The sequence below is a fragment of the Cupressus sempervirens genome, chromosome 1 (assembly GCF_028749045.1).
Source record: "Cupressus sempervirens isolate cs-2001-9-10 chromosome 1, ASM2874904v1, whole genome shotgun sequence".
Lineage (NCBI taxonomy): Eukaryota > Viridiplantae > Streptophyta > Pinopsida > Cupressales > Cupressaceae > Cupressus > Cupressus sempervirens.
This window is the reverse complement of record NC_143118.1, coordinates 198,988,929-199,006,539: the sequence shown is the minus strand read 5'-3', so window position 1 is coordinate 199,006,539 and position 17,611 is coordinate 198,988,929. Positions and strand designations below refer to the sequence as shown.

Below are 17,611 nucleotides of genomic sequence, written 5' to 3'. Positions count from 1 at the left end.
CACGCTGTTCTGGACACCTGCATTGTTCTGCGCACCCACACTGTTTCCAACACCCGCGTTGTTCTGGACATCCGCGCTATTTCCAACACTCGCGTTGTTCTGGACACTTGCGCTATTTGGTGAAGAAGAGGTTTCGTCAACCGAAGCTGTCCGTTCCGGAAGTATATCTCGGACAAAGAGGTCACTCCACGCTCGTGCTCCCTCAGCACTTCGAGCCGTGCGAGTCGATCTCCTTCCGTTAGGATTCTCTTCCCGTGGCGTATGCAAGTTCGGAAACTTTTCCCTCACTTCTTCCACCAAATCATGCCGTTGTCGAGTCTCTTCCAACAGTTCCTCCGCGCTCTTGTTTTCGTCGGCAATCTTGTGGAATTTCCTTCGGCGCTCTGTTTGCTGTGCCAGAATTAAATTTTTCTGCACGATGCGTATATCATCCTTTTCCTTCAGTTTATTCTTATTCTTATTCAATTGATTCGGCATTTAATTCATATTTGCCTGCCTGTGTACCAAGTCCATCGGGCAACGGCGCCAAATGTTTACCGCATAGGTTAATTAAGAAATGCACACAGATAATGAACATGAACTCAAACAGCAGAACTCTTCTTATTATTCGCATATGCCAAAGACATTACATTAGGTTCTGATATGATGATTACAATGATCTCGAAGGGAGATATAAATACTGTCCGAGGAACCTTCTCGAAGGTATCCGTCAGCCACATACAACATGTCAACTACAATAATAGAACCTTCTGGATACATCCCAATACATGTCGGCCTGACGGCATACATCCTGATACACCATCAGGAACCTCCCGATACCTCGTCGGGAACATCGTAATACACCGTCGGGAACCTCCCGATACACCGTAGGGAACCTCCCAATACATTGTCGGGAACATCCTGATACATCGTCGGGATCCTCCTGATACACTGTCAAGAACCTCCCGATACCTCGTCGAGAACATCCTGATACACCGTCGAGAACTTCTTGATACATCGTCAGGAAGCTCTTGATACACCGTCACCTCCTGATACCTCGTTGGGAACATCTCGATACACTGATGCATAGCTCCCGTTACCCCGACAAGTACATCCCGTTACATTATTTCCTGATGACATAGTTGAGACAGGGACTCTTATGTACTGAATGTGTTTATAGACTCCTAACAGGGTCCTAACAAGGAATATATATATTAGTATATCTTTGTTGGCATCATTCCCACTGGAGTTTTTCCTCTGATCAAGGGTTCCCTAGTTAACAAATTTGGTGTAATTGTGTATGTGCATCTTGTTATGGTTGCTGTTTACTTTGGTTGAATGGTTAAGATTAATTAAGGCTGATAAATGTTTTGATTGGATAACTGATTCAAGCCCCCCCCCGCCCCCCCTTTTAGTTATCTTGGTGGACTATTATTTCTAACAATTGGTATCAGAGCAACAAGTCCTTGAAGATAGAGTTTAACAACCTTGGGAGATCCATGGCGAACATATTCGAAAAAGATACTCCGAAGTTTTATGGAACAAATTATGTCAGTTGGAAGGAAAAGATTAAGACACATTTGCTGTGTATGGGTCTAGGATATTGGATCTTGACAAAATCAAATAAGACAATTATTGTTGAAAATGCATTGGAATCTTGTACCGAGGATGAGAAAACTTTTCATGTGCAACATGAGAGGTAGAGAAGCACTATTGTCTGCACTTCTTCAAATTGAGTACAACCAAGCAAAAACATTCGATACTTCTCATAAGATTTGGAAAGCTTTGGAAAATAGTTTTGAGGGTGGTGAACATTCTAAGAAATTGAGTTTACAAAGTTGGATTTGTCCATTTCAAGATGGTAAAATGATAGAAGATTAATTTATAAGAACATATGTAGGCAGAATACCAGAAATTACTGCAGTTATCAGATAAATTAAGGCAGATAAATGTTTTAATTAGATAATTGATTCACGCCCCCCCATTTATCTTGGTGGACTATTATTTCTAATAGTGGTGCCTCTCCATTAGAAGTTTACCAGCAGCAACATAATTTTCTGAATTATTGGTGACTATCTGCACCCACATTCTCCTCACCCACCTCCTTTAACACTTCCTCAATTATCTCACAAAGATATTCTAAATATTTTATTTTCCTTGAAGCATCAATTGAATTCAAAAATATTGTGGCACCTAAAGAAAAAAACAATTTAGTACAATCATCATATTTTAAAAACTTAAATCACTAAAGTAGTAGTTTACTACTAGTAAGTACTAATTTCTAAGTACAAGTTCTACAATTACCTGATGAGGAGAGAAGAATATTCAGCAGTCTTCTTTTTCTTCTGTTGGTCCAACCATTAGTCATGATTGTGCAACCCTTAATCCATATCTCATGTTGCTCCTCGATTGCAGCTTTTACATCAGCCACCTTTCGGGTCAAAATAAGATCTTTTAGCTCCTCATCATTAGGGGCTTTAAACCATAGACCACAAACAATAACAACATCTATAGCAATTTGTCAATAAGGAGACCTAAAACAAATTAAATAAACACAATGGTATGCTATTAAGTCTTAGTTTCAACTTAAAAAGTTAGTATAATGAATATGACATATTCTTGAGTCCTGAAAGCAAGAAATATAGGACAAAAAATTAAAATTATAAGTACCTACTGTATTAAATGGATTGTTGTTGTAGAAAAACAAATCTCCAAGTGCCATTTTGCAGCCTCATGCTTCTCCTTATTCCATCTCATGCTCTCAAGTGAAGGTTGGGCAATTGGAGTCCTACGTGGAACAAAAACTGAATCCAACATGGATTTCTTCTTATGAATCTAAGGCCCAATGGTCACACTTGCAGATGTAGTACCACTACTAGATGGAGGCAATGGACAATAAAGGCTTGAAGAGCTCTCTCCACCTAAGTTTTGTGTTTCTCTGTGTTGCTTCTTTCTTAATTCTTTTTTCTCTTCATTTCCCTCTAAATGAGATTGTATTTCATGTGTAACATCCCGAGGAGCTACTTGGCATGGTTTAGCATCATGCCTTGATATATGTGCAAGGTGATATTTCATTATGTTAAGACTTTACCCATTATATTCAATGCTACAATACCAACATATAACTACTCCTTTTGGGCCCTGGATGGCATGTTTCCAAGCCTTACCCCTTGTGACATGAATAGGGTCTTCATTTGGTTTAAATGGAGGCTTAGATGAACCATCCTCAGTGTGAGACATTATGCTATTAGTGCTGCAATATATCACAAATAAAAAATACAACCATCTAGAATAAAGAAAATAAAAGATTAGGGCTGCTTACTTTTCAAGTTTTTTAAATCTAAGATTCTCAAGACAAAACAAATGTAAACAAAATGGAAATATGAAATTTGAATGTAAAAAATTCAGAAAACAACACAAAATTTAACTCACCTCTTCAAAATTGCTCCAAAAATGAAGAAATGCAACTCAAATCTTTAGAAGTCTCCTTCACATGCTTCATTTAACTCCTCTCATTATGTGAATACAAGCTAGAAACTAGCACAAAAAATCAACAATCAATATATGAGAAGCAATCGCTTTGCCAATCTATTTTCTAAAACCCCTATATTCTTCTCCCAAGCCTTTTTGTGTAATGTCCTTGCTCCTTTCTGAGAGAGAATAACTATAGAAACAAAAGTGTATGTCTACTATAGAGGGAAGTATGAATATGTATGGTGTCAAGTTGCAAGGACATTCATGAAATATGGCCGTACGGTATAGAGTGTATGGTGTGGGCTAGGATGAGAGTGCACATGGTTGGCGATGCAATGGTGTATGGTGGATAGGATCTGTACGGAGGTTCTGTGCAATGGATAGAGTCCGTACGAGAGTGATGTATGGTAGGTAGAGTTCGTACATAAGTGGTGTACGGTAACCAAGGCTGGCCATACGGGATGGGGATAAGGGGGTGTGGAAGGTACGGCCATATGGTTGACAGGAAGGCCATACGTCAAGTAGATGAGAGTTTGTACTATGAATGTGGGAGCCATACGGTAGGTGAAAGACAGACAAATCAATATAAATGAGGCTGTACAGTGTGTATGGAGGCCGTACGGCTAATTGGAAGGCCGTATGGCTGAATTGGGAGGCCGTACGGTAGACTTATGGCGATGTTTGATAGAGCTTGAGGCCTTCTGGAGAGCGAAGATCAACCTGCACTTGATATTATGACAATACACTCAATTATGCTATAAAAATGAGAGAATAAGTGGTTTACTATAATTTCAGATATTTTGCAATATGATGGTGCTCCGATTTGCCAGATCCGAGTGAAGTATTACAGGTGACGAAATAGGGTGAGGGTTGATTCCCACCAAAATTGAGATGACCAAATAGGGAAGATTTTTCACTTCTGAAATGGCGAACAACAAAGAATCTCAACAGGAATTTGTAGTACAGAGAAAATAATTTAAATCGCATGCCTAATTATTGCCTACAAGCCGTGCTTAAATACCCGTCGGGAAACTTTCCAAGGGTGTACAAAGATAGCCGACGGCGACACAAACTACGGAAACAAAATAAAAATGGGTCCGAGATATATTAAATAAATCAGCCCATTAACAAGGTTTAATTAAATTCATTTATTTTATAACGTGGACAATACATTTTGTCTCTCTTCTAAGTGTTTGCAAATGATGGAATGATCTTTTTAGGTCTTAGAGATGGAATATAATTCAAAAACAATAGTAAAAAACAATAAAAAATGTTTCTTTTTTGTTTCTAGTGTTGGCTGGCCATGATAGAGTCCTGGCAATGGGACTCACCGAGTCAGTAGAGCCCTTGGAATTTGCAAGTCCTGGAAGGACTCTAGGTCTCAATTGAGTCAGTTGGCAGAGCCCAAAAAGATCTGCAAGCTTTACTTGGCTCGAGACTCATAGTTTATTGTAATTATGGTTGTGAGTACTCTCTGAGTTATTAATTACTCATCTTTTTGGTTTTGGTGAGGTTTTCTCATTCAACTCTCGAGTTTTTGTAGATAGGAAAAATGTCGGTGAAAATGCCAATGCGAGTAAAATACTGGTTAAAATGTGTTTTTCACATTTTTTTTGTATAACACCATGCATTTTCTCTTTTGAGGTGTCAATTTCTAATTTGTGATGCAGGAGCATCCCTGGGTCTTGGGCAATCTTGCATCACCCAAATATTTTTCTTTTCAGTTTTTATTTTTGCTGTTCATTTCGACAATTTTCCTATTGTTTTGGCTTGCGATTAATCTAGTTAGCTCGTTTTCTTATGCGATCTTTATGGTGTGGTTTAGGCATCATGGGGATCTTATGCCTATCTTCACATCTTGTTCTAATGTTTCCACATGAAGCTATCTTAGGATTGTTTCGATCCTATACTGACTTTCCTGTTCTAACGATCAAGGTGGTTTGTTGCGGCTTGTGATGAAGATTCTTGGCATGCAATGCGAATTGGCGCATTGTTCCATGTTGTAATACGTTTGCTTGTCCATGTTGTATGTTCACATGACACGATGTTTTCATTTGGGGTTTTTCTTTTGATTTGGGTCCTGACCTATCTGTTTGTAATATGTTTCCTTCATCTTGAAAATTAATGATTGGATAAGCCGACTTGTTGTTGATGATCTTGTATATATGTAGGGTAGTAGTTCTTATTTAGGTAGCTGAAGGTAGTGGGAAGTGTGGCAAGAATGTTAGACGATTAGGAGGTTAGAATATATTAAGAGAAGTAAGTGGGATAACTAGTTTCTGCTTATAGTTGCATAATTTGAGGGTGTGAACCTGTAGTAGTTGTATATTGACAATGGTGATGTAGTATATGCATTTGTAGGCCAACATGATGATAATTCCATGATGTTTCTTCCAATTGTGCTCAATGCTTGTTAGTTTGTTTGGGCATTTTCATAGTTGCATATTTTTCTTGCAAGGTTGGACATCTCCTTTAGAGATTCTCTAACCCTGACTATGTCAAGTGGTTTCAGAGTTGGTTGTACATCAGTGCACAATAAGCACTTGGAATCCAATGTCTTGACTTGCACGTCTTGTTGTTGTAGAGTGGCAAAAGTTGAGGTTTTGATCTACGTCAACCAAAGGATAATGCAAGGTGGAAAAAGATAGATTGGCTACTGGAAGATTGAGATCACACTTGTGAGCCTAGTTGTTGGGTGGAAAAAGATTCAATCTGATTTGGAATTATGTAATGTTGCACAAGGAGGATTGGTTAGTTGGAAAAGTTTCTTGGTTACCAAACAAACCTAGTAGCTTGAGGCAAATTGGTAGATCGTTAGATTGGATCAGGGCAATCAATACTTGTAATCAGAGCGCTGAGCATGAGAAATCGAAAATTGGCATCTTGGTAAATATGCCATCTAGAAGAATGAATTGTAGAAGATTAGAGAAAATGATGGAGGATTTAAAAAATGAGATAAGAACTGAGATCCAAAATTCTTTGTCTGGGGCTAGAAGAAACCTTGAGATTGAAGATGAATTTGAGGAAGCTACTGAAGATCTTGAGACAAAAAGGTTGATATTCTTGTTGAGGAGGAAAGATTGTTGATGACTATGACAAAAATGTGTAAGAGCCATAGACTTAATGTTGCATCCTTTTCTGGTTCTTTACATCCGAGGGAATTGATAGATTGAATTAATAAACTAGAGGATTACTTTGAGCTTGAAGATGTTAACGATCCACAAAGAGTTAGGTTAGCATAGACTAAGTTGAAGGGTTATGCTGCTTTATGGTGGAAATAATTGCAGAAAGATAGGGAGGATAATGGTGAACCTAAGATCACTAGATGAAGAGTTATGGTTTGTAGACTTAAGACTAAGTCCATACTGGAGAATTATGAACTAGAATTGTTTAAGAGGTTACAAGATTTGAAGCAGAAAGATCTAATAGTTCATGACTACACGGAGGAGTTCTACAAGATGACAATGAGATCTGGACACTAAGAGTCATCCAAGGTAAAGGTGGCTAGACATGTTAATGGTCTGAGACTTAACATTCAAGATGAATTAAGTATGCTAAGGATTAGTACAATCACAGATGCTTATCAATATGCCCCGAAGGCAAAAGATAAGTTGAAGAGAACACACGTTACCCCTAAGGAAAAGGTGGCTAGACATGTTAATGGTTTGAGACTTAACATTCAAGATGAGTTAAGTATGCCAAGGATTAATACAATTGAGAATGCTAATCAATATGCCCTTAAGGAAGAAGATAAGTTGAAGAGAAGACAAGTTACCCTAGGGTTAGAGATTAACCGTTTGATGAATAAGACAAAGATAAACTTGTGATTGAAGAAGAATCTGATCAGAAGATTTATGGAAGGAGAAAAAATAATGGATAATTCAAAGGTACTTGTTTCAAATGTGGGAATGTGGGTCATAGAGCTTTCCAATGTTTGGTTGGGACTAGTAAAGGAAAATAGAACCTAGTTGTACACGAGCATCAAGTAGAGAAAGATGAATTAGTTGAAAGAAAAGTTTCACTTGAGATGGGAGAATCTTTGATGTTCAGAAGAGTTATGTTAAGAAAGAAGGAACTAGAACCTATGTAGAGAAGGCAGTTGTTCATAACTGTTTGCACGTCCGGTGGCAAATGTTGTAAAGTGACAACGGATGGTGGAAGTACAGATAGCTTTGTATCTAAAGAAATGGTACAGAAGATTGAGAAGACTCAAACATCCTTGTACTTATAGGATAACTTGGTTTCAAGATGATCATATGGTGGAAGAGAAAGAACAATGTTAGGTTAATTTCAACATAGGGCCATACCGAGATAAAATATTAGGTGATGTGGTTAACATGAGTGCTTGCCGTGCTTTGTTGGGTAGATCTTGGCAATATGATGTTGGTTCAACTCATGATCACCAAAGGAATGTTTTTTTTATCATCAAATATGACAAAAGATTTACTTTACCTCCAGTGAAGGTGAGTAGAATGGAAGTTAAGAACCTAGGTGTGACAAGAACTTAAATCTTAGGAGATCAAATTATTTTGGATCAGAAGGTAGTGGATGTGCAACAGGTGACTGAAAAGGTTTCTGAGGTTTGTGCAATTGCTGAAAGATTTGATGGATAAACATGAACTAGTGAGCTTGAAGAGTGGTGACAATCAGATGATGATCTTGCAATACGTTACCAATGGTGTAGTGGTATCATATGAGATACAAAATCCTGTGAATGGATTGAATGTTAATATATTGGATGTCAGTTGTGGAGTAAAACACCAAAAAATGAATCAAACATTGGTTGCAAGTTGCAAAAGTAACACTGGTAGTAGCAATTGGTGTAGATTGGACAATCAGAGTAGAGGGTGTGGAAGTAGTTGTAGTAAAATACCTGATGATGGATGTTATTCTATTGGAGTTTTGGTGAACACTTGTATCAACAATTGTAAGAGTGGTCATGTGTAGAGTTAGAGAAACCATTGTTTTTCTGATGGAGAAGACAATTGGGTGAAGAATGAACATGAAATTTACATTCTGAATCCTATCAGATGTTCATAAATTCCTTTTATAGAACATCTTCTATTCACTTGGGGTGTCTGATGTAGGAGCATCCTTGAGTCATTGGCTATCTTGCATCACCCAAAAATATTTCTTTTCAATTTATCTGTTTGCCATTCATTTGGATAATTTTCTAGTTTCTTTAGCTTCCGATTGATCCCGTTGGATTTTCCTCTTATGCGACCCTTATGGTGTTGTTTAGGCATCATGGAGATCCTATGTCTAGCTTCGCATCTTGTTTCGATGTTTCTAGATGAGGTTATCTTAATATCGGTCCGGTCCTATAGTAGCTTTCCTATTCTAACAGTTAGGTTGGCGAGTTGCGGCTTGTAATGAAGATTCTCATCATACGATACGAATTGATGGGTTGTTCTATGTTGTAATACATTTGATTGACCCTCTTGTATGTTTGCAGGACATAATGTATTCAGTTGGGGTTGTTCTTATGATTTGAGTCCTAACCTATCTATTTATAATACATTTTATTTTGTAAATTAATGATCGGATTAGCCAACTTTTGGCTAATGATCTTGTATATATGTGAGGTAATAGTTCTTGTTTAGGAAATGGAAGGTACCGCAAAGTGTGGCAACCATGCTAGAAGATGAGGAGGTTGGAATAGATTTAGAGAAGCAATGGGGATAACTAGTTTCTTTTTAATTGCATAATTTGAGGGAGTGAATCTGTGGCAGTTGTTTATTGACAATGGTTATGTAATATCTGCATTTACAGGCCAACTTGATGATAGTCGAGTGATGTTTCTTCCAATTGTGTTCAATTCTTGCTAGTTTGTTTGGACATTTTCGCTGTTACACATTCTTGCTGCAAGGTTGAACATTTCCTTTGTAGATTCTCTATCCTTGATTGTGTCAATGATACATTTTGTAAGCCAATTTTGCAAAAAAAAAAAAAGTATGTTTAAGAAATTTTAATTTTAAGTGCTTTCTAAGTTGTGAAGTTTTTGCCATTTTTTTGTAGAGTATTTGCCAAGTTGAATTTTTGGATTTTTAAGTACTCTTGGAGTCCAAGTCTATGAAGTTATGAACCATGGTGGACAAAAGATTCTCAAAGATCTTGAATGAGAGTGATGAAATTTAAAGTAAAAAAGGAACTACACCTTGTTTAGAATAATTATTATATTCTTACAAATCTAAATGTGCATACATCATTCTATATCTTGAATAAATTTATTACGAGCTCTTTATGCACATGCATTACAATCTCATTTATTAACACAAAGGATGTTTGAAATAAAGAGTGCTTGTTTGAGAATGCTTTGAAGCACTTATACTTTTCTTGTTTTTATGATAGTTGCAATCATAGATGAAATACTAGCTGAGTAGTGAATAATTATTATATTCTTACAGATCTAAATGTGCACTCAACATTCTATATCCCGAAGAAATTTACTTACAAGGCTCTTTATGGACATGCATTTCATGAGCACACATTACAATTGCATTCACCAGCACAAACGATGTTTGAAATAAAGAGTGCTTGTTTGAGACTGCATTGAAGTACTTATATGTTTCCTGTTTTTATTGTAGTTGCAATCATAGATGAAATACTCCCCGAGCAGTTAAAATTTAATGACTTTTTATGCTTGGTGAGTATTTACGCTATTAACTTGACAAAAAAGCTTGTCAAAATTTTGGCAAGTTTTTCACAAAAAAATTGACCATGGCATAATAAAAGACCCATGATTCAAAAATTAAATTCTAATTCATTTGTCCATGCTTTCTTTGAGGTTTGAGACACAATTGGAGCTTGTTACAGTAAGATAAGGTAAAAAGTAAGATTTCTCTTATAGAGCTAACATAACTCTGAATACAACTTTGAAGTTCAAAGGCCTACCGCAATGGAGATTACAGAGGACAACAATAAATGAATATCAGAATGAAATCTTATTTTGTATGTTACTTGATCCATACTAGTGACAAGAAAAGAGCCAAATTAATGCAAGCATTAGATGATAAGGGATTAAAGTATCTCTACAAATCAATAAAGAAGCATGGAGTGCACTGGTCTTGTGATTTTAGAGAAATCGAAGTTGCTTTGCATTAACCAGCTCTAGAAACATGTCACAGCCGCAAACAGTCATATCATGTTGCTATCAAAAAACAGTCAGGATGGCTAACACAATATGTAAACCCATTTGAAAGTAACACCGCCACACACGGAAAAAGATTTAGGCCACTAGTAAAAATGTGAGCCGTCGATGAAGAAAATTCTAGTTAAAACAGACGGCCCAGATGCAGCACTAAAATTGTTCAATGCAAGAATAAAACACAACTGTGGACCAAAAAGTTCTTGATCGTACAATTGGCATGACTTCGTAACAAATAGCACTTAGAAGGTTGGTAAAATTGTGAAATGGCAAAAGGTTTCACTATTTTGCAAGTTGCCATTTTGATCCCCTGTGAAATAGCGAAATGGGGATAATGCGAAGGTTAGCTACAAACAACACGACGTGTTACCCCATTGTAACAAATTTCAACCCATTGAAAACATCTCAGGTTGGTTACGTATGATGGGCTGGATGGGGTCAAAAAATAGCCAATAGTAGCTAGTGATCTTGTGTATATGAAGCTCATTACTATTAGTGACTTATTATGTTGTATATTAATCCTGTCTGCTTCAAATGTAGCCTATGAGCTGCAATAAAAACTAGTGCTAGATGTTCTTCTGAAAAAAGCAATATAAAATCTTTGGCCTTAGTTGCATCATGTGTATGGGATCTGGTTGAAGAATGAGTACAGTCTTTGCAGTGTATGAAGTCCTACGAGCATAATATGATGTAAAATAATTGAAAGAGAGTAGCAAATATAATTAGATTTTTATAGCTAGCATGTATATAAAAAACTAAATATTGAAATTTCATAGAGTTAAATCTCATCGAGTTATCTTCAACAATTTCAACTCAGAGGACTAGAAATAGATTGTGACATATCATGATTTGTTAGAAACATTTGAATCTTCTTTGCCTTTGTTCAATTTTTTTTGATCCACTAGAAACTGCAAAATGGCAAAAGGATTCGCCATTTTGCGAGCTGCCATTTTGATCCCCTGCAAAATAACGAAATGGGGATAACGTGAAGGTTAACCACAAACTACATGATGTGTTAACCAACTGTAAAAAATTTCAGCCCACTGAAAACATCTCAGATTGGTTACTTGTGATGGGCTCAATGGGGGCCAAAAAATAATCAATAGTAGCTGGTGTTCTTGTTTATATGAAGCTCATTATTCTTGGCAGCTTATTACACTATATATTAATCTTGTTTGTTTCAAATGTAGCCTGTGAGCTGCAATATAAACTGGTAAAAGCAATACAAAATGTTTGGCATTAGTTGCATCATATGTGTGAGATCCAATAGGCGATTGAGTGGGGTCTTTGCAGTGTATGAAGTCTTAGCAGCATAATATGACGTAAAAAAAATGAAAGAAAAACTAGCAGATATAATTAAATTTTTATAGCAAGCATGTATATAAAAAAATTAAATATTGAAATCTCTTAGGTACCTTCAACAACTTTAACTCGGAGGACTAGAAAATAGATTGTGACATATCATGATTTGTTAGAAACATTTGAATCTTCTTTGCCCCAGTTTTTTTTTTTTGATACACTAATATTTGCATTCCAATATTTCCCATCATCAATTTGAGTGAGTGGATGACACATGGTGTCTACAAAATTTGTCCATCTATTTTTCCTACCAATAAACCTTTTTTCTAACTTTTAATGTGTCCATTATGACTTGGATAATGTTTTAAGTAGCCACCATCTCAATTATCTATATGAGGATGATTAGAATGAAGTTTGCATCCTTTAATGGCCTTTCATTATCAACTGTCTTAAAAATATCACCTTTTTAGAGAACATTGTGATGATATTAATTGACGACTTGTTTTTGGAATCTTTCTATCCATATAAAAATGAAAACTCCCATTTTGGACTATGAATCTCCTAACGATAATGTGGTGCACGCCTTTCCATACTAAGAACTTTTATAACTTTAGAGTGTTCAACCAATAGCAATAAAGACAATGTGCGGTGAGTTATCTACATGCCCCTCTTTAAATTTTTAAAAGCATTTTCAAATGTGTCTTCTTTGTAAGAAACAAATGGCTATTGATGTCACCACGAAAGGATGTGCAGTGGCCACAATTGGAGAAGTGGAAGTTGGCCTAGAAATTGGCTTATGTGACCCTTTGTTAGCTAAAGAATAGTTTTTGATCTTGCTCTCTTGTTTGCACTTTGTACTTCTTGTGCTTTGATGGATGAGAATTCTCTCATTTGGCAATTGGTATTTGTTTGGCCCCAGTTAAGTTTTGATTCCTTGATCATTGAACATAGATGAACACTCACTAGAGTAGAAGGGCTCTTATACTCGTTATGGCATTGACTACAACACCAAAGATAACCCTACCTTTGGGAAGATGCTTAACTGTTGTGACAATTCACCAAAGAGGTAATCCCTAGTCAATTCTAAAAGGCTTGTCCATATTTGGGCCCACTAACCCAGAACTAGTAGCCGTTGTAAACTATATGGATACATGCATGTTTTAAATTAAATAAATATTAAGAAAATTGCAAACTGGTAATCCTAGGCTACATTAACGTGGAAAATATTGAAAAGCAAACATATTGGCCTATGAAACATTTAAATTTGAATAGCAATTTGGAATGTAGCCATAAAACCCTCCAAAAAAAGAAAGGAATCTTGAAAGAAAATCAAGAAAAGAAAACCTACAAATATCATAAAAATAACTTACTTGGGATGACGAATATCATTGATGCTTTTTTGGTCCTTGTAACACTTATCAAAGATGACTTAAAAATCCTTGGAAAAGCAACCTCCTTGATGACGACAAACAAACAATGAGTTTTAGAAGATCGGGCTCTGGAGTGATAGGCAGGATTGTTTCTATTTGTAGGTTGCTTTTATTTTATTTTTTCTTCAAGTTTTCCCTCCCTCATTTTAGCATGAGACCCACCCACCTACCCAAAGTTGCTAAGGGGATGGGTTCCCTCACCCTTCTAGAGAGGTAGTGTTTCCGACATCTCTTTTAGGATACTAAGTCCAAGATATCCCTCTTGAATTCATTGGTTAGACCTACTGTTTTATATGGCTCTATTGTTTGGGCTGCATCTCTTCTTGATTTAGATTGGGCATCAATTGAGTGGGTTCAGACCCTTCTCCTCCACTAGATTATCAAATGTCGCTGGCACACTCCATATAGCATCATCTTGGCTGAGCTTGGAGCTCACCCTTTCAGACCTAGCACTATATTTGATTTGATTTGGTTTATTCATTGCCTTAGGGGCTTTGCGAACTCTGCAGATGGTTGTCATAGATACTCCTAGCTTGCATATTGCTGCTAGCTCCGCTTTGAGGACTAGAACTTGTTGTTGGTACACCCAGGACACTACCCTACTAAGCTTGATCGAGATTGACATTGATCATCTCCCACCTTACCAATTCTCCTTGGATGCCCTTGTTCATCTATTGCCCTCTTCACATGAGTTGAATGGGAGCGTTAGGTTGGACATATATAGACGGTACATCACCATGACCTGGATTAACCCTCTGGGAGGTCTGCGACTGTGGATGGCCTTTTACTATGTGCACTTTCTGGAGATGCTCGCCGAGATTATTATGCATCCCTTCTATTTGAGCTAACGTTGGAGCCATGCCCTTTGCATTTCTTTAGGGTCTTTCTGAGTCGGTTCCTATTGGTTTCGTTGCTTGACGAATTATCATTTGATCAAGGACAATTGGGTTTGCTATCTATATACTTTGTCCTAGATAGAAAGTGAGATCCATTTCATCTTCTGGTGCCCTATTTATTACGAGATCAGAGGAAGGTTCCATTGCCTATTTCGAGATTGCAGATCCCTTTCGGCCTTTTTCAGTTATTCCAATCAGTGGTGTCTTGTGTTATACCTCTAGGAGATTTCACGACTCCGTGATCTCACTCTACAATGTATATTCCCCCAGAGCCAGGGCTTAGATCAGCTCATCACCTTTTTCCCACCCATGTCTCCCTCTAGGGGCATGAGGCAGCCGCTTGATACATTTGTCTCTGGGCACACTAGATTTGTTAGACCTCATCATGGATTCACCAGACAACAACACCCTACCTCTAGTTTTACTCAGAGATGAACCAGGACCCTTAATTGCCCTGGGCCTTATGCTTTGATGCTAGATTTCTTTTTACCGAGAAAGCATAGTTAGTCCTCTCGTCTGTAGTTGCTCTCTTTCTTTGCTTTCGAGTTGTTTTTCTCTTAGTTACTGTTTGATGCTCTTGTTGGGTTGTTGTTCACCCTCGTTGTATCTTCGAATCCCTTAGACCCTTGTTTGGTCTCTTGTTGGACATTAATACCATTATCTTATCTTATCTTATTAGTTTGTTTATCATTTTTTAATTTAGGGTTAGATTTTTGATATTTTATGGGTTTTTGGCTTTAAAAATGCTTTTGAAAAATTAAAGCAAAAAAATGATGTATTGGTCTTGATACCATGAGGGTTCACCTAGGTGTCTAAGGTTTGCCTGAAGCATTGTGCGGGTGACCAAAGAATGCCATAGGCATTTAGGATGCACCTAGGATGGTACCTCAAGATGCCCATTTGTGGATTTCAACTTGGATCCATTCAAGTGGGGCTGAAAAACTTGCAATGTTGAGTTAAAATCATATTAATTCATGCATTAACGTGATGTCTCAACTGTGCTTTGGCAGGGTCAGCTACCCTTGTCATCCACATTCAAGGAGTTTATACAAACACCTTATCAGCTTCCTTCTCTTCTTGAAGATCAGTGATCATCAATGTAAAGAGAGTATATAGAAAGTGTTCTTTCTAATCCCAAGGATTCTCTTGCGTGACCCGCTCAGTTTAGGAAGTTCCTCTATGCGTTTGACTGTAATGCCAACCCTCTATTTATTTCGATTTAGATAAAAATGAGTACCAGCTTTCACTATTTGCCATGATCTCCCCCAGCTTTATTTTCTCTAGCAATAGGCCTTACTTTCATGTGAGTATGTGTTTTTTTTGTTGCATGAGAATGTTTTCTGACATGTTTAGGTTTTGCCCACTTTATTGTAATTCTAAATTCTGGTTTACAAACTCTTGTTTCTTTCAATTGTGATCATTGTTCTCCCCTCTTGCTGTTGTTATGGGAGGTACATTCCAACTCCATTCACTTAATTTTATCATTCAAAGAAAATTAACATGGTTTCTTTTATTCTTTAAATATAGACAAGCTATATTTTTCTTGTGCTGCAGCACTCATCTGCCATAAGGGATTTACATAAACTGAATTCAGATTCCCCAATTTAAAGATTTAGAACGTCAATTGTTGGCCACAAATGGATGTAACAGGTAAAAACCGTTAAGGGTCATGAAATAAGAGGAAAGAAAAATTAGTTTTAGCTGCACAAAATAGACTCAACATGCATATGCGGTAAATGATATAAGGACTATCATGATGGACATTAAACATTGTTTTTAATTTTCTACACTGCAGCTTGGGGGACAAGAAATTTTGATAGTTTGACTATAATGACTATTCAAAGATGTTCTTACCACACTCTTTTAAATTTATAATACATGCAGACATTTATGATGTATTCTGTATTCTACTTTTCTATTTAGTCCTGTCTTCTCTGAGTTTATCTATGTATAAGATATGGTGTATTTTATGTTAGAATGCTGTGACAATTTATCCTTTCTGTATTAGGGGCGTAATTGGTCGAACTCAGCCAATGAACCAATGAGCTTGCCTTTTCTTGAGGAGTTATATTCTAGGGCAGTTCTGATTTCCACAGTGTTTACTTCATAGGCTGTGCTTACTATAGAACTCTCTATTACAGATTTACTACATCTCTCATGGCCTTATGTTCTGTGTCTTATTTGATAGGTTTTTGTTCTAGGGCAGTTCTGATTTCCACAGTGTTTACTTCATAGGCTGTGCTTACTATAGAACTCTCTATTACAGATTTACTACATCTCTCATGGCCTTATGTTCTGTGTCTTATTTGATAGGTTTTTGATCTATTTGATGTAAAACGTAATGGAGTCATTGAATTTGTGGAGTTTGTGCACTCTCTTAATGTCTTCCATCCATATGCACCCCAAGCTGAGAAGATTGATTGTAAGCAAATGGTTTATCTTTTGAGTTGATTGATATTATATGTCTTATTTCCTTTCAGTCATGTGCACAGTAATCTAACCATTTGTATTTTAAAGCATAGGTAAAAAAATCGTTTCAGTCGTGCACAGTAATCTAACCATTCATATTTTAAAGCATAGTTAAAAAAAGTAGCAGCAGTTTTGATACGAAAATTGACTATGTAGTTTTTGTTGGATTTTGTCTTGCAGTTGCTTTCAGAATTTATGATTTGAGGCAGACAGGCTATATTGAACGTGAAGAAGTATGTATCTATTATTTTTGATACAGGATCATTTATAAACTTCAAAAATTAACAGTTCATTTTGCTAGGTGCTTATCAAGTTAAGAGGAAGTGTTCTACTAATTTTATTTTTAAAAGGTGTGATTCAATAGGATTATAGTAAGACTGTAAGAACCCCAGCTGTTTCTAACTCTAAAACTCAATTCTGGCCTTTTGACATTTTGCCAAGCAGTTGCCATGTAATCTTCAATTTCTGATTTCTGAATGTTTATGTGCTTGCTTTGAATTTGAATGCTTTCAAATTCCAAACATATGCTTATAATTCAAATTAAAAAGCTAGAAAATAATAGTTTATGATGCAATGTAATGGCCCGCCAAGAGATCCTTGGAACAAGAATAAATATAAGCCAAGCTATATATATATATATATGGATGCACACAACAATCAACATACAAGGCTCACAAAGATCACAATGGAAGACTAAACAAATATCCAAACGCCAATGGATCTCCAAACACCACTACTGACCAAAAATGACAAACCACGGAAGAACGCAAATGATTTCAAATCTGAAACATTCCAAATTCAAAATCCAATTCCAAGAGATGCCAGAACACCATAGAGGGTAATCAAAACACCTCTTGAAAAATTCTAGACAAACCAAAAAGTGTCCGCTGTTCGCACAAACAGGTTTTCCCAAAGAT

At 36.7% G+C, this 17,611-nt stretch overlaps 1 protein-coding gene across 7 annotated transcripts in view; it reads left to right on the top strand.

Annotated features, from left to right (window-relative positions):
- LOC149576807 (calcineurin B-like protein 7) overlaps positions 1-17,611 on the top strand; it is a 257,938-nt gene that overhangs the window by 162,566 nt on the left and 77,761 nt on the right. For all 7 annotated transcript variants that reach the window (XM_089820112.1, XM_089820081.1, XM_089820117.1 and 4 more), the window contains 2 exons: positions 16,539-16,647; positions 16,875-16,927. In XM_089820112.1, coding sequence (XP_089676238.1) covers positions 16,539-16,647; positions 16,875-16,927 — 162 coding nt within the window. The remainder of the gene's footprint in view (positions 1-16,538; positions 16,648-16,874; positions 16,928-17,611) is intronic.